At 49.6% G+C, this 23370-nt stretch overlaps 1 protein-coding gene across 2 annotated transcripts in view; it reads left to right on the top strand.

The window, feature by feature from the left end:
• Positions 1-23370, top strand: part of PTPN1 (protein tyrosine phosphatase non-receptor type 1) — a 45409-nt gene that overhangs the window by 18569 nt on the left and 3470 nt on the right. The window contains exons 2-8 of one of the 2 annotated variants that reach the window (XM_080924774.1): positions 10011-10101; positions 12283-12383; positions 15041-15139; positions 19359-19496; positions 21831-22040; positions 22385-22546; positions 23009-23232. In XM_080924774.1, coding sequence (XP_080780900.1) covers positions 10011-10101; positions 12283-12383; positions 15041-15139; positions 19359-19496; positions 21831-22040; positions 22385-22546; positions 23009-23232 — 1025 coding nt within the window. Of the gene's footprint in view, positions 1-10010; positions 10102-12282; positions 12384-15040; positions 15140-19358; positions 19497-21830; positions 22041-22384; positions 22547-23002; positions 23233-23370 lie in introns of both variants that reach the window. The other variant, XM_080924773.1, reaches the window with a different exon arrangement.

Raw genomic sequence — 23370 nt, 5'->3', positions numbered from 1 at the left:
TTTCCAGCTCATGCAGGTTTCTCTTTGAAAGGTCTATGGTCCTGAAAAATCACTCAAGAACCAAGCCTTTAACCTTGAAAACATCACACTTAATAAAAATATACCATAAGTCTCATGTCCATAAGATTTTTTGGTTTTTCAAGGTAAGGTTTCTTTATGTAGCCCTGGCTGTCCTGGAACTCGCTTTGTAGACCAGGCTGGCCTCAACTCAGGGATCCACCTGACTCTGCCTCCCAAGTGCTGGGATTAAAGGTGTGCACCACCATTCAGCTGTTGTGTTCTTTTTAAAAGTATGGCTTCAACCCTTTTATTTGGAGAGTGTTTTGTAACAGGGCAGCCTTTTAACTCAGTGGGTACTACAATGTTTCTGTCTAGCCTTGGCCATGGTGACTTAAAGTCATCATCTCTTCATGCATCCTCACTGCCAGACGGTGCCTCCTTCCAGCTTTCTCTTTGAAACTAATGCCTCAGCTGCACTGGTGCTCATGTTTGTGATCTTACACTGAGGAGGCCGAGGCAGGAGGGTTGTCACACGTGGATGATGCCATCTCAAGATACAAAGTAAGACCCTCTTCCAACACACACATCAAAATAGAATGAATATCCACAACTTCTGGCCTTCACTCCTGGCCGAAGCCCTTCCTACCTCTGGTCTTTAGTCCGTCTCAGACAGTGCAAGTCTTTGTCCCTGTCTATCATGAATGTGCTGTGTCGCTCACTGTCCAGACATTTTAGGGGCCCTGTTCCCCTCACATTCAGCATCCTTAACCTGCTCTGATGAGATGCCTGGAGCCTCCTGGGTAGCGGCCTCAATTCCTCCTAGCACATGCTGTCCCTATGGCAGTCCTGCCTGCCCTGCACTGAGTGGTATTTCTCTCAAGAGTTGCAACTTAACTTGCAGAAGCATCTTCCTTTTGGGGGTTAGGGTTTTAGTTGCAAAAAGAGCAGCTGCACTCTGATTGGCGTGGAGGGTGTCTTGCTCTCTATTGCCCATGCTGAACTCGCCAGAACATTTACCTACCCGGAGCTTCATTCCTCCTCCTCCCTAGCTATCATCAAGCTGTACAGGATCAGGGTTGTCTTTTGCTTTGGCTTTATGTCCTTTGCATCTGGTGCCCCTGCTGCCTGGCCTAGAATCCCCTATGGACTTGTCACCACAGGTAGCCGTCAGGTGTTAACTGCACACCATCCCTCTCCCTGTCAAAAGAAAAATACTTCTAATTGCATACTTGCCAATGCCACAGACAGAAGAACATTTCTACCACAGAAAGAAATGAGGCAGTTTTTCTCCAAGACGCTAAATGGTCTGAGGCCCCTAGCTGGCAGCTACTTTAATGAGGGTCTTGTAAGCCTAACTTCATTCAGTTTCCACCTTGTGACTCACTTTAAAAGTGCTGCATGTGAGATAGGGTACCTCTGTTTCTAGAGTCAGAGTGTCAGGACTTCTAAGAACTTTTCTGACAGTTGCTCTGAGTTGGCCTTTCCCCTCTCAGCATTCTCCCTGTCATCTGGAAGTTCAAGTGTGTATGGTGGGCTTCCAAGTCATTCACACTGCTCCTGACTGCAGTGGTTTGGCAGTGTGCTAACCCTGTGCTGAGCTCCATAAGTCACAGGAGAGATGGAGGTGGACAAGCTGCAGAGGTGGAGGAAGTCCTGGAAAGGAAAAGTAGGAAGTGTGTGGAGCGGCTTAGGCCTGTGCTGCTCTGAGGGACCTCCGTGCACTTCAGTGGTGCCTGGGGCGTAGAATGGTGCTTTTCTTTTGAAGTGGTTTCAAGTGGAGTCCAGGGAAGGAGGGCAGGCATGTAGCCTGAGAGTGTATCTCTGAGCGTTTGCCTTCTGACACACCACTCTTGGGAAGTGAAGTTATTCCTTTCTTTATCCAGATTTTTTAACTGCTGAGAGTTTTTCTTAGACTAGTTAATAGTTTGGGGTACAGTGTTTATATACCTCAAGTTCTGTCGACAGCTTTTTACCTCTGTTAGAAATCTTTATTTTTTCAGTCAGTTGGTGGTGGCATATGTTTTTAATCTCAGCACTTGGGAGGCAAAGGCAGGCAGATAGCTCTCTTGAGTTTGAGGCCAGCCTGGTCTCCAAAGTGTGTTACAGAACAGCCAGGGCTAATAGAGAAAGCTCTGCCTTGAAGACAAACCAACCAACCTACCTTATTTTCTTAGTAGACGTCACCTTTCCTGTGGAAAGAGGATAAACCTCCTTGGCTCCATCACTACACCACTCACTAGAGATATTTTGAGGTCACTGCAGATTTCTGTACAGCTTTCATACCCTTTCTCCACAGCCTGCATGTCCGTGAGACTGTCAGGGTCAGATGTGTGCATCTGTTATATTGTAGAGTTTCTTTTACTGCACCCTTGACTCCCTTATTAGCAATACATTTGTATTAGTATTTGAGATGCTCCCTACTGTAGCTCAGGTTGTCCTGGAACTCACATTCTTCCCTAGCCTTCTAGGGACTGATATTTCTGTACCCTCCCAGCCTGGCCTGGTGGTACATGTCTTTAATCCAGTGGCATTCAGGAGAGAGACAGCAATTACAAACTCTTAGCCCATCATCTTTCTTTTTGCTATGTGTCATCCTCTGCATCCCAATCCCCACCATCCCCTTGGCTCTTTCTGACATCATCAGACCCCACATATTCCCCTATTTCCCTAGGTAGCAGAGGGAAAAGCCTAATACCTGTGTGTACTGGTACAGACTGGGGTAAAGCTCACTGTCCTGTCGCAAGAGCCCAGAGTGATACTATGCAGCCCCTGAGCATGCTCAGGGGAGGGGCAGTCCTGGGTCCCTTGACCCTGTGCTCGAAGTTTCCATTGAGCAGCTGGACCATGGCATTTCATTGGTTTCCTTCACTGATGCCAGCCTCAGTCTGTAAGGACAGAAGACCTGTCACTGGCCCTCTGCCCACGAGGCTACCCAGCAGCCACTTTTAGAGGTAGTACTTTTGATTTCACTAGCCAACCATGAAGCCTTCCTTTCCACATAGTGAACTTGTGGCCACAGGTGGTCTACCCCCTCACCGAGAACAGGGACCTTGGCGGAACCCCCATCCCTTAACACTTGGCCTAACCTGAAGGCAAGGAAAGAAATTGGTGTCAAGTTTGGGTTCCTCATATATGGTTGCTCTGGTATCCCTGACTGGCCTGGAACTCACTGAGATCTGCCTGTTTGTGCGGTGATTAAAAAGGAGCACCGCCACTCCTCCCCACTTTACATATTTAATATCTTTTTATATTTTTCTATGAATTTCTACACAAAGACAGTTGAGATGAGGGCAGGAGCCACTGCCTCGCCTTCCTTCAGAATTTGGGGTTCAATCTTTTCACTTCCGGAATAACCATGCTACTCTATAGGGCATAACATTCTTTTTTCTTATGTGGACTTTGATCCCAGCATTTTGGAGGCAGAGGCAGGCAGATGTTCTAGGCCAGCCTGGTCTACACAGTGGGACCCTGTCTCAAAGCACCCCCCCCCCAATTTTTTCTTTCCATTAAATTTTTTTTATGCACATGGGTATTTTTATGTATATGTGCCTGTTGTGTGCACAGTGCCCTCAGTAGCCAGAAGAGGACATCAGACCTCCTGGAAGTAGATTTTCAGACAGTTGTGAGCCTCTCTGGGGTGCCAGAAACTGAACTGGTTCCACCGCAAGAGCAATATTTTAACTACTTAGCCATCACCCCAGCCCCCAGCTCTGCCCCACCCAGACACACAAGACAAGGTCTCATTAGTTGGCACTGGCAGTCCTGAACTCACTGTATAGACCAGACTGGCCTCCAACTCACAGAGACTCACCTGTCTCTGACTCCTGACTACTGGGATTAAAAGCTACACCAGTTTAAATTTTCTTGCATTTTAATATCCCTACTTTTCTTTATCTTTGATTTGCTAAAAAGTTGAAAAGAATGAACTTATTCCATGGTTTGGTTTGGTTTTGAGACAAGGTCCTCCTGTGTAGCTCATGAACTTGACATTCTTCTGTCTCCTTGTAATGTTGGATTGACTACATGCCTGACCTACAGCCCTAGGTTCTACCCGGAAGTGAACGGTCACGGGCACCTCTGCAGGCAGAGCAGCTGAGGTCTGAAGAGTCTGCTCCTAGTCTGGCACAGGGCCAGGCTGTATCTGGATGAGCTGAAGGAACACCTATGTTGAGCCTCATGCCTGCCTCCCAGCTTGGGCTGTCACTGCCTCTCAACCCCAGCTTGTGACTTTATTTTTGTGGCTTCACAAATCCATCCCTTCCAATGCTGTCATGCCTTCCTCTCTGTTCCTTCTTCATCTTTGGTCTCTCTCACAGCAGGTAGAAAAGTGTGTGGCCTCTAGAAGGTGCTGTGCAGGTTTCTGTGGCCAGTGAGTCCTGCATGTGCCTTCTCTTGGCCTGGTTAGCAGAGCCTTGCACAGCTTTCCAGGTACTGGGAAAATCTTAACCCAAATCATTTTGTTTTAATGAGCTGTGTTCTGCTCATTCTCACTGCTAAGTGTGCAGGGAGCATCCTTCCATTGTAATGGTAAGGAGAGCAGTATCATTTCAGAGCAGGGATGTCCCTGCTGTTCTGTGTGGCCTCTCCCTTAGGACCTCGGGAGGAGGAAACACAGTGGGCAGCCTGGTTCCTGCCAGGAAAATTGTAGATATTGCTCTTGCAGATGCCTGCCAATTCCTTGTTAGTCAACTGTCCCACTGTCCCCCGGCAGGCAGCCAGGAGCCAGCCGGGTGAGGTTCTGACTGGCCTGATAGAAAGCAGAAGGTAAACAAAACAGAAGTGAAAGTCGATTTTTTTTAGCCAGTTCTCTTACGGGAACAGTTCTGTGGTTCTCAGCATTTCAGTAGATGCTGGTTCCAATATGTTTGATTGACATCAATTACTGTAAGTCTGATTCATTTTCTCCCTATCGATTTCTGCCCAAGGCGGAATTCGTGACATTTAACAGAAAACATCAGTGATTTTTATATCAAGGGCTGTAAAAAATCGGGTCAAAGTCAGAGACACTTGAGAATCTAACTGTGAGCTGTCGTCCTAATTATTGGTATAATTTGTGTATAAGTGGCAGCCCCGACGCCGTGGCTTGCTGCTCTGAACTCAGAATGCTGCTTCTAAATGCAGTGTAAGGCCAGGTTCACTCACCAGCATTAAGTCTCTCATTCATATCCACCTTAGATTAGACTGTGCTCCTCCCACTCCCAGCCACAGTTTAGGCTCTCAAAGCTCTTACTCTCAGTGCTAAAACTACATCAGTCCGTAGGGACCCAGAAGTCATTGTTACTGTGATTATGTAAGTGGCTCTTCTTGTAACCGACTTGGAGTCATCAGCAGGGACAGGTCACAGGTATCTGAGAACTGGGTGTTTTGAGCAGCTGTACTGGCAGCAGGACTGTTACCCAGTGCCATGCAAGCGCTCACCCTGGACTCCATGCTGAAGCCTGAAGCGGCTGCTGTTCTGCAGTTTTATCACCACCACCTACACCCTCACCCACCCCTCTGCTGCTCCTCTGTGACTGCCTTTGCAGCCTGGGTATTTTGCCCCTGTAGTCACTCAGCCTCCTAAGCCTTGACTGTCTGTTGACTTTTCACTTCTGCCTTTTTGGTCCAGGGTTCCTTAGACTGTATGGAGCAGACCATATTGTAGTTGAAGCATTTGTTGTTGTCTGCTAAAGCAGTCATCTAAAGTCATCTGACACTTTAGCAGGTCAGTTCAGTGGGAGAGGCCGGGAGAGGGCCTGGGCTTTCTTGTCTGCTGCTTCTCTTCTGGGTTGCAGCCTAGACTATCTGTGGTTTTTCTTAATATAATTGACTGACACTTCAAAGTAGAGGTGTTTGTCCTGCTGTCCCCAACAGAGGTTCCTGTCCAGCTTAGTGAGTTAGAGTGAGTTAGAGTCAAGCCCAGGGCCTCTTGCATACTAGGCAGGTGTCCATTAAACTACACCTCACCATTTCCTAAGACTTTGCAGTGAGTTATATTGTTAGCTGGGAGTAGAGCTTAATTAGCATCACAGTAGCCTGGGTCCCACCCCCACTGCCCAGTAAAGGGTGTGCTTGTGTATACTCCCAGGACTTGTTGGCTGGGATTTTTTGTTCAGGGTCATTCTCTGGTTCTTGGGGAGTTTGAGGCTAGCCTAGGCTAAGTATCTGTCTCATAAACAAAACAAGGCAAAATATAAACAAAAAGTGTTGTTTTCCATTCAGAAGAGCAGTGTATTTTGATTGTTCTTTGCTCCATATAAATTATTTGTTCTCCTTTATAATGAGACTTATTTAATAAAATCTGCCTTGCATTCATTACTTTGAGATACAGCATCATAGGTGAGCCAGAGACAAGCTCCGTCTCTGCATGTTCTTTAGCCATGGCGGGCCCTGGCTTCCAGGAAGTGCCTGTCTGTCAGTCTCCACTGTCCAGGATTTCTGCCCTTGGTTCTCTTAGCTGACTGTTCTGAGAACTGGTACCTTCCCACATCATTAAGTGACACCCCAGCCCCTCAGCTCAGATGGCCATTTAGAAAGGAGCAGAGACTGGCCAGTGACAGGGACTTGAGTTCTACTCACATGTGGGCTTTCTGTTTTTAAGTTATTGATAGTTTCACAAGATTGTATTATGTATTTTGGCCACTTCCACCTCTCAGTGCTGCCTGGAAGTGTCTCCCCTCCTGCTTATTCACCTTCCCAGTAAGACTCCTCCTCCTATTTTCATGTTTTGGGGGATAGTTTTGTTTTTGTGGGTCCCTGAATTTAATTAGTGTTGCTTGCACGAGCCTGGGTGTGAGCTAGTTATTGGAACACTGAAGAAAATTACTCTCCGTTCTCTGCTTTAGTGTCTGTTTTAGTAACCAGTTTGGTATTATCTTGTCAGGAGGCTATGTGGGACATTTGCAGAAGCCAAACCAAACCCCAGGAGCCTGCCTTCTACTGCAGTTCAGATGGGCGTGATGGGTGTTCTCGGATGCATGTTCCCTCGGGGGCATTTTCATCGCTTGCCGGGAAGCAGGCTGCTGTAGACTCAAGGCTGTACACTTACGGTATTAGCATCGTCCTTTCATTGGTCAGCAGGTTATGCTGAGGGCCTAGCCTGGGTCTGAGATTAGGTGAGGCCTTCGCTCCTAGTGGCCACCTGACTGCTTTCAGGAAACTCCCTGCTCCTCCCTGTGACAGATCCCTTTAAACAAATAATGCCAACTACCTTTGAGCAAGAAGCAGTCATTTGCTGCATAGGACTAAAGCAAACATGTGATGCCAGGGCTGCTGTTTGACTCTGCAAAGTATTCTGTGAGATCATGGGCTCATTTCTGTGTGGACAGACTGGATTTTATGCTTGTTTATTCTCAAAAGAAATGGGACTTTCAACTTAAGCCCTGTCATCCAAGTTGATATTTCTGACTAATTGCACGTGAGAGATACTTGAACATGAACTTCCCAAAATACAGAAATATCATAATGCTCATTTTTGTGGTTCTGTTTTGAGACAAGGTCTCATTATGTAGACCAGGCTGGCCTCAAACTCAAAGCAATTCACCTGCCTCTGTCTCTGGAGTGCTAAGATGAATGGTGCGCACCCGGGTGCCTGGCATCATTTTGGGTCTAGCTGTAAGCTTGGGCTGACCTCATCAACGGCAGCAGTCTTGCCTCAGCCTCTGAGCACTGGCATTCCAGGTGTCCGTGGCCACCATGACTGGCACTTGGGCCTTTCTGTGTCCTCTCACCATGGTGCTAATACTAGCTTTGTGAGCAGTTCAGACTCTTAGTTTGGGCTTTCGTGGAGTTGTCCAACTGGAGGCCTCCCCTCTGCAGGTGGCTCTGGAGGTCTGCCATGGGCAGCTCACATGCAGGTTCTAGAAACCGCCTTCACGTTCATCTCAGTTGGAATCCCCATTGGCTAGATTCAGGTCTGTTTCTCGTTCCTTGGGTGTCTGACATCATCGCCAGTGTGCTGGAGAAGGCAAGCGGTGATGCTGCTGTCTTGTCCTCCAGCCTCAGTTTCCACGGAACTTCCCTTCACCATCATTTCCTGCTGTGTTTCTTTCCCTGTCTTTGATAGTTTCTCTATCTTTTCCTCACTTGGGTGGAAAAACATGCTGGCAAAGGGGGCATGTGGATGGTGAGGCTTGGCCGATGTTTTCATTGGCCCTTCTCACTTGACTGTCAGGCAAGGTACTGAATCCAGAATGGAAATGAGCATCCTTCAGACTGGAGGTTTGTTCCTCACTTGGTAGCTTACAGTTGGTCATGCTGTTCTTCCACAGTCCACAGAATGAGTTGTTTCTCCTGTTTTCATGGACACCTGATGGTCTGGGAGACTGGTGGAACTGTCTGTATTCTCCTTACCGTATTTTACTTTAGCTGATTTTATCTACTGCCTTTGGCTTTCCATTGGGGTGGCTGTAGGGGGACAGGAGTTCTCTATCTTTTCACTGAGCTTGTCATTTCTTCTATTTTGTTTTACATTACAGAAGACGTTTTAGTTTGTCTTAGCTTCCTGTTCTCGTTAAATAGGAGATCTGTTGTGATTCCATCAGTAGTATTTACTCTCAGTTTGTCCACCCAGGACCTCTTTCCCTGGCCCTTGTTTTCCTGTTAGACACTTTATGAGTGTGTCTGCCACCAGTGGCATCTGTGTCTGTGAAGAGAACAGAGGCCCTCGGGCAGATAGAGCCCTGGGTAAATGGGCACGCCCTAACCCTGGCCTTCTGTGCTTCCTGCTGTCTGGTCAGATCTTGAAGACTTGCACCTAGAGCGGAAGTGGTGCTGCAGCCCTGTGTGGGCTTCTGAAATGAACAAAGGCAGGGCCTGTGCTTGGGCTTGGACGGCTCATTCACGCCTTGAATGCGCTGTTGGCCTTGCCCTGGGCTTCTCTACAATTCAGCTAGTCTAGAGACCTGGCTGACTCTTCCAGAAAGTCATCCTTTGATTTCAACAGAAGTGAGAGTGGGCACAGCAGCTCAGAGGGAAGGCAAGTAGGGTGGGATGGCATCTGCTCTGCTCTGAGGGGGCCTCAGCCCCCTACTCCCGCTGGGAGTCTCTGTTGGCATTAGGACAGCTCCTACCCCCAGTAGTGGCACCACCCACAGGTGACAGGGACCTGGCATATCCATCACCATGGAAACAGTAAAGAATACAGGACATACCAGTTCAGAAGCCTACCTCCACCTGGGAGCAAATGTTACCACCCCCATAAAAGACCGAAACCCCCTCTCCTCCTCTCTCTCTTCTCCTCTCCTATTGACCCCAACCCCTGTCCTATCATTCTATTAAACCTCTCCACGTGGTGCCTTGTTGGTTTGGTGTGGTTTGTCTGGGCACAAGCCGAGAAATCTAATTAACAGCAGTCTCACCCTTCCTTCCAAGGTGACAGCTGCCCACACCCTGCATGTCTCTGGGGTCTGATTTCCAGCTTGCAGACTGCTGTCACCATGGCTCCCTTTTCTGTCCCCCTTTTTTACTACCAGCCCCAAAGTCAAGAGTTTAAACCATTTGTAGACATACAGTTTCCTTGTGGTGGTATATTCACAATGCTCATGTGCTTGTCATTTCTAATAAAAGAACAGATTGCTCCCAGACAGCTTCCTGAGACTGGTGGCATTGCAGCAAGAACAGGGTAGCCTGTGTGGTGCTCACACAGGGATGGGGTGTTTGCCTTCAGGACAGCAGTTGGGTGGTGGAGTGTTTATTGACATGTTCCTTTCCATGGCTGTTCCGACTCCCAGCTCTGACATTCCAGCACTTCAAGATCCGGCTTGCCCACCACATCCCACAGCCATCTGCCATTCTTCCCTGCTGCCCACTCACTCACTGTTCTGACATAAGCCCCTTGCTTCTGCTAGTGGGCCTTCCTAAGTAGCCCTTGTATGTACCTGAGCATATCACCTTGTCTCCCCACACTGCTCCGGCATCTTTGATGTCTTCTCTGCCCCTCAGTGCTTAGCATTATCTCTGGTGCTCCATTTAGTATCTGGATAGCTTTCTGCTGTAGATTACAAGAGAGAACTCTTTATTCTTTTTTGTAGGATATTCGACACGAAGCCAGTGACTTTCCCTGCAAAGTAGCGAAACTTCCTAAGAACAAAAACCGGAACAGGTACCGAGATGTCAGCCCTTGTAAGTACCCACTGTTCCCACTGCCCCTCTTACACTTCCCAGTGGCGGCCTGTTGTTGTCCTGGGTGGGGTAAGGTTCTGACCTCGTCTCCGCTATAAGCACAGGAGACAGTGTCACAGCTGCCTTTCACTGTTGCAGAGCACTAGAGCTTCGGTCTCTGGAAATGCTACTGGCTCAGGGTCCTTGTTTTTAGCTCTGTGTTGTGGTGAGTCATTTTCCTCCCTTGAGGTGGCGTGACTGTGACTTGGGCCTAGTGTGTAGCCTCCTCTGGATTACTCGGCAGCAATGCCATTGGCTGGTGCCAAGCCACAAAGATGCTCACAGTACTCACTCCACTCTACCAGATGTGCAGAGCCAGCCAGCCTTTGCCTTTCAGAACTTAAGACTGGCAGTGCCCACTGGTCTAAGCCTGTGCCTTCTACCTGGCATATAGACTGGAAATACCTTCAATGTAAGTAAGTGAATGTATAGAAAGAGTGGAAAGCAGGAAAAGCCAGAACTGGGCCTCAGGACCTAGGTCTATCATTAGTTCCAAGGTTATTGACTCCCCTCAACAAGGATGTGGCCGCTCAGATCTGCATGGGTGCTGGGGAGACATTGAAGTGTCTCTGTACCTCTTGGTCTGTCATGCTGGTGGCTCTGGTTGTCAGGATGTGGGAGTCACTCCACTTGCAGAGTGTGGAGATGAAGCAGCAATGTGAGCCTCTGAGCCAAGCGCTCCCTCCGGTATGTAGTTAGTAAGCAATGGCCAAGGTCTGAGACAGTTGTTCCTAGGCTGTTTGAAGTGCACTTGGAGGTTCCTTAGGTGAAGGGTAGCTGACCTCACCCCAGCACCTGCTGTTTTCAGCTTAGCCCTGGCTGAGGAACATCATACGTGCTGATGAAAACAAAGTAGCATGGTGAAAACCCCTCGTTGATTCTGCTGGAGTCCTGGCTGGAACTTAAGGACAGCAGTGTCACTGTATGAGACTCTGCCCCTTCTCCACTGCCAGGTGCCCTGGGATACTCACCAGCTGTCCTAGATGGGGGGCGAAGTTGTAGTGTCCCCTTGAGGAATAGGCTCATTTGACCCAGGCTGGACTCAAACTTACTAAACCACCAGAGTTGGCCGATCATCCTGTCTCCTCCTGAGTGCTAGGATCATAGGGGAGTGTTTACCACGTACAGGGACTCAGTCTGCCTGCCTGTCTATCTCCTCCACCCCTTTCTGCCTGCCTCCGGAGGAACCCAGGCAACCCCTGTCCCCACCACCATGGGAAATGGCAGAAGAGCTGGAGTCTTAAGCACAGAAACTGCAGGTTGTTGGTCTTAGTGCTGTTGTCTTCTTCCCTGGGATCAGGTGAAAGGCATGATTTGTCTTCCCAGTTTTCCCATGCTACAGCAGAGGACAGACTGCCCTGTGGCAGCTGCAGGGAAAGAATGAAGGCCCTGGGGAGCCACGCTCTTGTCACAAAGTAGTGAGTGAAACAGGAATAAAAGCTGCTGCTGGGTCAGGAGCTATGGCAGTTTTCCTGCTGACTTTGTCCCTTGAGTTACATCTGTGTCCTACTGTGTGAGAGGGTTTTTACTTCATTAAACTGCACCCCCAGCCCCTCTGACACAGAGTCTCACCATGTACCTCTGGCTGTCCTGGAACTCGCCATGTAGACTAGGCTGGCCTCGTTTACAGAGATCCACCTGGCTCAGCTCCCGAGTGCCGGGACTAAAATGCCAACACACCAAGTGTAAATCCCCTTAAGTCTTAACTGATCATAACATGTAGAGGATCTTGAGTCACTATTGCACATGTATGCTGCTGTGCACTAGGCAGATACTCTGTAGTGCAGAGACCTGGGCCAGGGAGCCTCATCGGTCAGCCACACCTGAGACGCCTCCATATGTCACGGCACTGAGACAGCTCTTAGTGAAGTGCTTCAGTTGACACATTGGAGACTTGACTCTGGGAACCTGTGCTAGGCATTCAGGAAGTGGGTCCTTTGATGTTCTCCTGTGATTTGTGGACTGAGGAGGGTGGTGATTGTCACTAGGGGCTGACCTGAGAACTAGTCACCCCACAGATGACTAGTGTCACCCTAACAGCAAGGCCCCAGCAGTGTGCATGCTCCCATGGGTCCCTCTCTGCTTCCCTGTAGAATGTAGGTCTTGGACCTCATGGCTAACCCAGAGCTGCTTTTCTTTCAGTTGACCACAGTCGGATTAAGTTGCACCAGGAAGATAACGACTATATCAACGCCAGCCTGATAGAAATGGAGGAAGCCCAGAGGAGCTACATCCTCACCCAGGTAACGGGCTGCCTAGACTACTGTCCATGTTCCCTGAAGAGCTTGAGAGCTATGTGTTCACATCAGATAAGATCACCGAGTCCTTGAGAAGTTCAGGCTTCTCATCAATCAAAACAGCAGCAGGAAAGGAAACATCTTACCTCAGGCTCTGAGCACAACACTGTGAGGTGACACTGAGCTGCTGGTGGGCTCTTGATGGGCAGGAGAAGTCCCTGGACATTAGGTCCACAGAGGCATGAGCCTCAGTATTGAGTGCTTCTGGCAGTGACTGAGAGGGCTAGCTAGCCCTCTGTTGGCTAGGCACCTCTGTCCCAAGTGCTAGTCAATGTTCCTCTGGGCCTCATTAGAAGATATGACGTCACTTAAAAGTCCCACAGCTCTGGGCTTCCTTCTAGAAAGCATAAGGGACCTCCTGTAACACTTCACTCTGTGTGACCAGAAGACTGTGAATGTCTGAAAAGAGGATAAAAACTTACTTTCAGTAATTTTCTCTAGTCTTAGCTTGTGACCTGCAAGGTCGTTTAGATGGCCCTGTGTTGTTATTGGGCTGTAGGGTGCTTGAGCATGATGGGTCTGCCTGCTTTTGGAAATCAAATCCTAATGAAGCCAGAAGCTCGGAGCGGGCACTCAGCCATCACAGCCTTTCTCCCTTTGGTCCTAAGCCAGTTTGCATGACCAGAAGCCCCCAGGCAGTGTGTATGGTATCAGCAGCTGTTTACGGTCCTGTGAGTGCAGGGCCAACCTTCCTAGGTCTCAGCCAGAGTCCTCCTGGCACCTCTGAGTTTGAGTGGGCGGTTGCACAGATTCCTCAGGAGGGCTGGGTCTCCTGCTGAGAAGCTGAGGTCCAGTAACCTTGAGGATCTGTGTATTGAAGTTAGCATTCTTGGCTTCAGCCATTCATCTGGAGTGGTGGTCTGGGAGATTTGATATGGCTGTTGACCCATCGTAGGGTGTGTGATGCCAAATGAGTCAAATGAGCATTTAGCATTTTCATTGAGTTGCAGCAGCAAACAGACAAACAAAACAACCAATGCTAACAACAAAAAGGAAGCATTCATTAGACCCAGGTATCTGTGATTCATAGCTGTGATCCTCGAACTTGAGAGGCTGAGGCAGGAGAATTGGCACATGATTGAGGCCAGTTTGGGAAACAGTGAACTCCACAGACCAGCCTGGGTTAAAGTTAAACCCTGGTTAGAGAAATAGAGAAATTCAAGCATTACTCTACCCACTACCCTGACCCTGGGCCCTGGCCATTTTGTGAGACCCGTGGTATTCTGCTGTTTAAGGCGGTACCATGAGCATTCTTAAGTGGCTTCTATATCCGTGTTTCAGATGAGAATCAAAACTGTCTAATCCCAAAGGAGTGTTTCTGACGGGGAGTCCCAAACTATTTCCAAGCCACAAATAAAGAACTCTTCCATTCAGTATTGTTCATTATGGAAACCACATTGTAGCCTCATCTTGTAAACATTGGAGATTGGGAAGAACAGAGGATGTAGGGACAGCCCTACATCCTTCCCCTCCGTCACAAAGAACAGCCAAGTCCTGAAAGCCACAGTGAGCTGGGGAGTGAGTGCTTGGGAACAGGGGTGACTAGTGAGTTGCAGAACACAGAGAGCTGCACCCAGGGCGGGGCTAGGCCTTGAATCTTAGTGTAGCACAGAGGATGAAGGGCCCAGGTAGCCATCAGGTACCTGGCATCTAAGCAGCTGTTACCTAAGAGGAAGAGTGGCCTCTGTGATGCTTCTGTCAGAGCTGTTGCCTCACACTTGCAGACAGAAGCACTCAGGGAAGAACGAGAAGATGCCAAGTGCTGGCACAAGGACGGGGAGTGAGCCGAGACCTAAGGGTAACGGCTTGTATGGAAATGGGGGAGAACGGAGACTTCTAGAAGAGCTTCCGACCCAAAGATGTGACCAGCCCTGGTATGGATGCTCTCCTGTAGTATGTCATGGGGCTCACAACTAAAGAGCAGACTCCAGTACTTGACAGTTGCCCATCAGCACCTACCATCACTAGGTGGGTCCGCCAGCACCCACCGGGCATGCCCAGGTCTTATGAGCCCCTTGGCTACCTCCGAGACCATCTGTGAGCCACATCTCTCGCACATTCCTTGGCTCAGCTCTAAAGGCTGTCCATATTTAGACTCACCAGTACTGGCTGTAAGAAGAGAGGCTCACTTTGTACTGGTTGCTTGCTCCAATCTAGGTGCTGTGCTGAGTCCTTCACGTTACTGTTATTTATATAACCTGAGAACGGTGCTGTTGTTAATCAAGTGGGCTATGTGGAAAAGAAGGCTTAGAGAGCTGGCGTGACTTGCCTGAAGTTGGAAGGTGACAGATTCTAAGAGCGGGGTCTAGAGCTGCCAGAGCACAGTAATGGCCCTGCTTGTGCTGCCTCACCCACATGGGAGCTCTGTCCTGGACTCAACCTGCTCATAGACAAGTTTAGTGGGGCCCCTCAGCCGTCAGCCCTGACCCAGAGTCAGCCTGCACCTCGGTGCAGAAATGACCCTTCAACACATGATGGGATGTAGGACTGGGGCACACAACCTTGGTGGCTACTCTGCTACACCTATTAACATTGTCACTGACTGACTGTGTGAAGTGCTTGTGTGTCCAGTGTTGTACAGTGTGTATCTTGTATGTTTGCAGGGTCCTTTACCAAACACATGTGGGCACTTCTGGGAGATGGTGTGGGAGCAGAAGAGCAGGGGCGTGGTCATGCTCAACCGCATCATGGAGAAAGGCTCGGTAAGTTCTCACCGTAGGGCCTTGTTGCTGCTGACTACATACACACAGTTCATAAAGTTCCTGTCTCCCCCGAGTGTCTGTTTTCTAGCACCTTTACATGACATGTTGTTTTAGAAAGTTAAACATTACATAAATCCACATGTATTACAGACGTGATTAGGGAGAGATGTGGCGGGCGAGGCCCTGTGGAGCCTAACCCAGGCAGGCGTTCTTGCTGCCTGTGCTTTCTTGGCACTGCCTGTGTTTGTGGAACTGAGTAAACAGTTGTTTCTAAAGCAGACTTAGTGTGTCTTTACCAAGTCCACCTTTGGCTGGCACCCAACTGTGCCATTTGGTGGCAGAGATGATTCTGCAGAGCTGTGGGAGACATTGGCTTCCAGATTTGGTGTACCGCCATAAGGCTCTGTCCCTTAGACCATCCTTGCCCCTCAGCCTGCTGTTTTCAGTCCCTTCTGTCCAGGATGGTCTGTGTCACTCGGGGTCTCACCTCTAAGGGTAGTCACTGATCTGGCCTGAGACCTGAGTCGCTGGACCTGTTACCAGGACCTGTCTCTCACTTCCCAAATGCTATCCTAGATCGGCCGGCCTCCTTGTGTTTCTACCCTGTCAGAGGTCTGAGTCACTGTGACACTGTCTCAGATTTAGGCTGCATCAAACAGCTAGCCTTCTTGTCCCTTCCCTCTTCTTCCTGTGGAGGACACGAAGACTGGCTCTCAGTGCTGCCCACAATCAGCATGGGGCAGACAGCGGCCTCTCTCTTCCCTCTGGACGTGGTTGGCACTTATAGACTGCCTAGCTCCAGAGGCTGAAGGCCCTGGAAAAGGTCAGCTGAAAATTGTTGGGAGCAACTGCAGCCATAGCCAGGAGGGAGACCGTGGTGTCCCTCGCTCAGCCTGGCCAGGTGTAGATGCTATGCTGTCTGTTGCTCAGCGGGGTGCCCTTCACTGCTGCCTGCCCTGCTTCCATCATGTTCTCAAGAACATGAGGTTGCCAGAGAAGCCAACCTCCCTTCCAGAGACAGTGGCAGTCACACACAAAGGCGAGAGCCAGGTGCACAGAGTATGGACAAGGCATCACCAGCAAGCTCACCCACCCACAGAGCACATGGTCCTGGTCACTCCTGTAGTCTCCTTGAGGCTACTTAATGTCATATTGTTGCCTGATTTCCACTTTCCACTTCTGTAGAACTGATAGTGGCAGATGCAGAGCCTGCCAGTGTGGTCAGCGGACAAAAGCAGAGCGTGGGATTAAATCAACCTATTACTAAGAAATCATTAGGGGCTGGAGCGGTGGCTCAGCAGTTAAGAGCACTGACTGCTCTTCCAGAGGTCCTGAGTTCAAATCCCAGCAGCCATGTGGTAGATCACAATTATCTATAATAGGACTTGATGCCCTCTTCTGGTGGGTCTGAAAACAGAGCACTTGTGCATTAAATAAATAAGCAAACAAGAAATCACAGACATGAGGGTTAGAGAGATAGCTCAATAGCTAAGAGTGTACTGTTCCAAGCACCCACATAGGGGCTCATAACCACCTATAATTTAAGTCCCAAGGGATCCAACAACCTTTACCGACCTCAGTGGACACCGGGTGTGTATGTGGTATTACAGATATATGCAGATAAAAACACCCATACACATTAAAAAAAAAAACTTTTTAAAAATGTCAGACTATAAGGAATGGTGTCTGCTCTATCGTTGCATGACTACCACTGGGTCTGGCTCTTGGCTTCCTGGGCTGATCATAAATAGATCCACTATGACCACCTTCCTGAAGATTGCTGTGTTAGCCATTGGAAGCACAGCTGGTTAGCTAGTTACTATTTCTCATGGCAGCATTGCAGGGGTCCTTTAGAACTGTTCTTCACTCAGGGCCACTGGGACAGTGCTTTGTGTGGGAAGAGTACAGGGTGGGAGATGGTCCTTTGTTCACCTAGTTCCGACCGTGCTCAGCCCAGCAGAGCTGGGTAGCATGTGCACTCTGCCCTTCTTCCTCTCAGACATGTAGGTGTTTACCTCCTGCCTTTGGTACATGGTGTTCCCTATGTGTAACTGTAGAAGTGTTTCTTACACAGTGGGAGGGAGCTAGGTGAATATAGTTTGCATTCCAGAATGCAGCCTGTGCCTCTCCTAAAACCTTGTGAGAATCAGAGTTGGGCTCTTGGTAGCCCAGGGTCCTGATCTCTGAAAACTTTTCACTTGTCCATATGAACCATCCTTTAGGGAGATGAAAACAAGCCACCTGTCTAAGAAAGAGAGCACTGGCTGTCACAGGTTTCTCTCAGACTGCCTGGCTCTTTGTTTTGGAAGGACTTGTGTGAGCTTCAGGCTCCATGGTTGAAATGACTGTTAAACCCAGGATACCAGCACACTGGCATCGCCATCTTCCTGTCTGCGGCTAGCCAAAGGACCTTGGTGTCAGTCCCGGCGAGGGCCTGCTCATATTCCAGTAAGAGCCAGACTTCCGCTCAGGGCGGCGTGTGGGTGCCATCAGCTAACTGGAAGTAGGCATCATATGCTCTCTTTGTTTGTTTTGTGTTTAAAGCAGAAATTTTTACGGGAAATGACAGAGCCAAACATGGTTCTATAGACATCTAATTAAATGTTGTTTGATGGACATTTGGCTGTGTGCCAGAATGCCTCTGAAATTGTAGATTTTTGCCTAGATCAGAGATCTGTCAGCCTTGTTCTGGGCTTTGGCTGTGGAAGTGAAGCTCAGAGCCTGTCTGCCCAGCCCCTGAGGTGAAAACACCCATTCTCTCTTCTGTACTGACAGCCCTTTGGCATTTTCTCTGCTCATGATGAATGCCCACCCTGGCATAGTAGCCTGGGGAACGACTGGGATAAGTGACCCATTCAAGTCTCTCCGTGCAGTTTGCTGGCACTTGCCTCTGCATTCTGATGTCGAGATCTGTTCCCATGCTGACAGATTGGCCCTAGTTGGGACCTCCAGCAGCTGCTCGTCAAAGGTGGGAGGAGGCTTGGGTTGAGCAAGCCAGACCTTGAAATAGAGATCTTGAGAAAGCCCACTTAGCTTCTTCCCTGGGATTGGAAGATTTCTGCTCCATGGGTAATGGAAGACCCTCACTTTGTTCACTGCTTTCTCTGTCTTTGGTATTGGTTTTGTGGAGGGCAGCTTTGGAGCCAGAAGAGTGACAGCAACTGCCTCTGCAGTCCTGTGTTTAGCCTCAGTTCCTCCCAGGCCATCATGAGAAGATATCTCAGGTTCCTAGTTGCCACAGCCTCACTGTGCTCTGGCCACCCTAGCCCTGTCTCCTGCTTTCCCTTGAGACACTGTCCTGTCAACCATCAAAATCTTCTTTGCAGAGAGCTTCTGTTGAGCTCTTTCTTCTCATAGCTAGCATGAGCTCTCCTTCTCTGAATCCCCGGGCCACATGTGTTCAGTGTCTCCCCCTGTTGTCCCCATCCACCTACCCTAGAGGAAGGGAACATCTCTCCACCAGACCGGGCCAGCCCTGGTACAGGTCAGGCATGTGAATTCTATGTGTTCTGTATCAGAGGGCAGCTTGCTACACTTCCTTGGTAGGATCAAGGTCTCCTAGGTCTCTGTCTGGGCACCCTGTCAGTCCTGCCTTGGAGACACAGAACAGCTGTCTGCAGCAGGAATGGCTGAGTACCTGAACTTAGATCACAGGGTCTGTATGACTGAATTCCAGCCCAATCTTTTTTTCCTAAATCCCAGACCAGATCTATTGGTTCAACAAAAGCTAAAATGAGCATTTGAATCAAGATCATCAAATGGTTTTTGATATTAGCAAAATAGAACATTAGGAATACTTTTCTGAACGGAGCCAAATCAGAATAGACGAGTGAGCTGCACCTGCACGTTGTCTTCCACAGCCCCTCAGCCTGCCAAGGCTCCAGCCTCCCACCCTGTTGCCTGTAGTTTCCTCAGGGGGCCTGGGCACACTGAGATCCTACTGAAGGCATCTATGAGAAGCACAGCTTCTATGTGGTGTGGTTTTTATCTCATGGCAAGGACCAGAGCTCACTGTGACATGTGGCTGGGTCAGAAGTATGACCCCTGCCACAAAGCTATTGGGTCAGGGTTCCAACTAACTCTGGTCTTACTAGGGTGAGAGCTGTACTGACTGGGAGAAGCCGGCCTGTGGGTTGTCAGAAAGATAGAAGGCAGTTTTCCAAGCCTCCTGTCTGTCTTATGGCAGGTCCTCAGTAATCCAGTGCTGTTTTCCCCACAGCTAAAATGTGCCCAGTATTGGCCTCAGAAAGAAGAAAAAGAGATGGTCTTTGATGACACACATTTGAAGTTGACACTAATCTCTGAAGATGTCAAGTCATATTACACAGTACGGCAACTGGAGCTGGAAAACCTGGCTGTAAGTATGGTGTGTGTGAAGTCCTTCCAGAGACTGTGACTTGCTTCTCTGATCTTAGTCCTTGGATGCTAACTTCAGCTGCGGCATTCTCAGAAATTATAAGCCCTGTACACAGTATGGCTTCATCCCGTGGTGAGTAGAGCTTGCTGTTGTAGGAGCCAGTGCCTGGCACCAGTGAAAGACAGGATGCAAGCCACCCCCTATAGTACTCTCAGCCTTGACACCACTAACACAGTTCCAAGGGAAGAAGTTAGTTTCTTACCAAAGAGTGGTTTACTCTGCCTGTGGGACTTGGTGGCTGAAGTGGTACCTGCAAGAGAAGTGTCAGAGAGCTTGCACCTTCCTCACTATCTGGACTACTGCAAAGAGGGCTTCCCCTCACTACCCGCTTTCCTGCGTCTGAAGCTTTCTAAGCCAGGCCTTAAATAGACTTGCTGTGGGGACAGTCACCTTGTCTGCTGCTTACTGCACTTGGAGAGACAGTCCTGGGGGATGGCAAGACCCTCTGAGAAGGAGCAGTGGGAGCTGCCCATGGCACAGAGCTGTGACCAAGGTCATATGAGTCTCAGGGGTCACACCAAGGGACAGCTCCCGGTGTCTTTACTTGTTCTGCTTTCAGACTAGGGCTTGCAAGGGTTCTGGGAGGTCAGGAGTGTGTGGGATTTTGAGGACACAAAAGAGATAGGGTAATGACTGCACCACTGGAATGAGGCTTTCCAGACCATAGGAAAGTGTCAGGATCTGCTGCTGGGGGACAGTCACATGTCCTTGGACCTCCCCATGGCTCCCTCCTTGTAGTGAACTAATTCTAGAATTAGCTCAGGTTGCTGGAAATAGAGAGGGGATGAGGCCCTGGCAGGGCCCATTAGAAGAGCCTAGAACATGGAATGAGGTCATTGAAGCTCTGGATTTACCACTGCATGGTGGGGTGTGGTTGACCCTTTCTGATGCTTTCCAGTGTCTGCCAGCCTGGCTTTAAAAGTGATGTCAGACAATCTCTGGAGAATGTCTGTTGATCGAGAGAGGCAGTTGAGGGCAGCACCAGAGGCTGTTGTCGGTTTGATGGCAGAGTGGGGACAGGAGAGCCTAGGCTTTGTCTGGAGTGGGACTTTTGAAGGGTGGTTGTTTGTATTAAGACAAGGTCTCAATAGTAGCCCAGGCTGGCTTCACATTTACAGTCCATCAGCCTCAGCCTCCGAGTGCTGGGATTGTAGACACAAGGCCAGCTCAAGGTTTCTAGTTGAACACCTTTCTGGGCCCTAGAACAGAGTCCTTGTGGAGGGATGGGAGGCAGGAGGAACGTGGTACGAGAACCCCATGCTCTATAGGGGTTAAAATAAGACTCTTCTTGAATACTTGATTCTAAGCCAGTTTTTAAAGTATATTTGAGGCACCTCCCACCTTGCAGCCAGTACAAGTAGTGTTTGGTTTTGCAGTCAGGTGGGCAGAGCTGCTGCAGGGTCTGCAGATGGATGGTCCTTCAGCTCTGTACCACATCCTGGATCTAGTGGCCACGCTGAAAGGGGTGGCCATGTCTTTGATGTGTGTTTGTCCCACAGCAGGGACCTCCTGTGCTTTGCAGAGAGATAGCAACTTGGTATTAGCAAGTCAAGCCTCAGGCCTTTGTGCCCCAATCTTTGCCTGGCGCAGGCTGTTGGCCCTCTCTGCATCCCTAGGACCCTGCCCTCTGAGGCCTGCAGTGGCCTTCTTTAATAATACTGAACCATGGAGCTAGTGAGATAGATCATGTATAAAGGTATTTGCCAGTAACCCTTCAAGTCCATCTGATAGCCCAACACGTGGTGCCCCTCACCCCAGTAAGTATCTTTAAAATACCAGACCATCTAGGAAAGAGCAAAGCAGGAACAGTACCAGGGGCGCTGTGGGCCACGGAAATGGGTGTGGTCCTTGAGGTGAATGATGGTGTGGAAAACTCACCAGCAGTCTGGCTGGAGTCACAGCTGATGCTTCACCTGTATGGCAGCCACATCATTGGCAGTCCTGTCTTTGGAGACTTTTCTTGAAAAGTAACACTTGTCTGACCCATCCCGCTGTTCTCCCTGGGTCACCCAGACCTGGTGCACACCCTCCACCCCGTCCCCCACGCACAGGAGGCTTTCTGAGATTTAAGGTGCCAGTAACATGGCGACTTTGAAATGATCGTGGCCATGTGTATGAGTGTAGAAGGAGCAGAAGAGCGAAAGGATTGTCCTGCTTAAGGCTGTGACCAGATCCAGCTGTATGCACTGAGGGAGGCTGGGCAGGAAGTGACTTGGTGCACACGTGGGTCTGTGTGGATAATGTGCTCTGCCTAACAGCAAGTGTCTCTTTCAGACCCAGGAGACTCGAGAGATCCTGCATTTCCACTACACCACATGGCCTGACTTTGGAGTCCCCGAGTCACCTGCCTCCTTCCTCAATTTCCTATTCAAAGTCCGAGAGTCAGGCTCACTAAGCCCGGAGCATGGCCCCATTGTGGTCCACTGCAGCGCTGGCATCGGCAGGTCGGGGACCTTCTGTCTGGCTGACACCTGCCTCTTACTGGTGAGAAGGGCTTTGCATGCCTAGGAAGACAGGAAACATGCTTGAACCCACCCTGTTGGCTAGAGTTCCTGCCACTGTCCACAGCCCCTTCCTTGGAGGACACCTTCTGTGACCTTTGACGTCTATAGTTTTCATTGATGATGCTTGTGCCTCTTCTAGCTTTGTTTGTGGGGTTCTCCCAATTGTTACAGGAGCCGGGGTACCCTAGAATGCTTTCCTAAGCTCTTTTAACTCAGGCCCAAACTGCTTCAAGTTGTTGTACTTTTCTCCCATTTCCTTGAGACCCTCCACCACCTACCCCTCTGTGGCTTTCTTCTGACTGACCCAGTGTCCCTGGCTTGCAGATGGACAAGAGGAAAGACCCGTCTTCTGTGGACATCAAGAAAGTGCTGCTGGAAATGCGCAGGTTCCGCATGGGACTCATCCAGACGGCCGACCAGCTGCGCTTCTCCTACCTGGCCGTGATTGAGGGTGCAAAGTTTATCATGGGCGACTCATCAGTGCAGGTCAGTGCTGCTCTGCTGCGGGACTGGGTGTTGCTATTGGGCTTGGTTCCTAGCCTGGGATAGACCATAGCGCCTGTGCGTGCTCACCAAGACTCTACTCTGTGAAGGAAACTCCAGTTGTAAAAGACCCAATACTGTTGAGGTCAGAGGAACTGACTCCCCTTTGTGTATGACATTGCTCGAGTCATTAAACAACCGCTCCCTTCTGCTTGCCTCGAGCTCTGCAGAGCCCTGTTCTAAAGACCATGCCTTGCAGTCTGTGAGCCTTTAGAGGTGGAGGCAGGACACTAGAAGTTTAGGGCCTGCCTGGTTACCTGAGCCCCTACCTCAAAAAGAACAAATTTACCTCCCAAATATTTGCCTGGAACCTAGGATCCCAGAGCTGCTGCTGAGCTGTCCCTGCTCACTAGGACACACCCAGAGCAGGCACTAATGGGGCTTCTGCTGCTCTCTAAGGATCAGTGGAAGGAGCTCTCCCATGAAGACCTGGAGCCTCCCCCGGAGCACGTGCCCCCACCTCCCCGGCCACCCAAACGCACACTGGAGCCTCACAATGGGAAGTGCAAGGAGCTCTTCTCCAACCACGAGTGGGTGAGCGAGGAGACCTGTGAGGATGAGGACCGCTCAGCCAGAGAGGAAGGCGGAGCCCCCTCGGGTGCCGCACACACGCACACCAGCATGAGCAGGTAAGGAGGCCTGCTTTGGGGGGGAGGGTATGGGGAGGTGAGAGAAAGTGGCTTGCTGTCCAGAATCACATGAAGGCATTGTGAAAACAAGAGGTGGTTCTGCATGCATGAGAAAAGATCTCTCCAGCCAAGCTCCCA

Source organism: Micromys minutus, assembly GCF_963924665.1.
Source record: "Micromys minutus genome assembly, chromosome: 11".
Lineage (NCBI taxonomy): Eukaryota > Metazoa > Chordata > Mammalia > Rodentia > Muridae > Micromys > Micromys minutus.
This window is presented reverse-complemented; position numbering and strand designations above follow the sequence as displayed.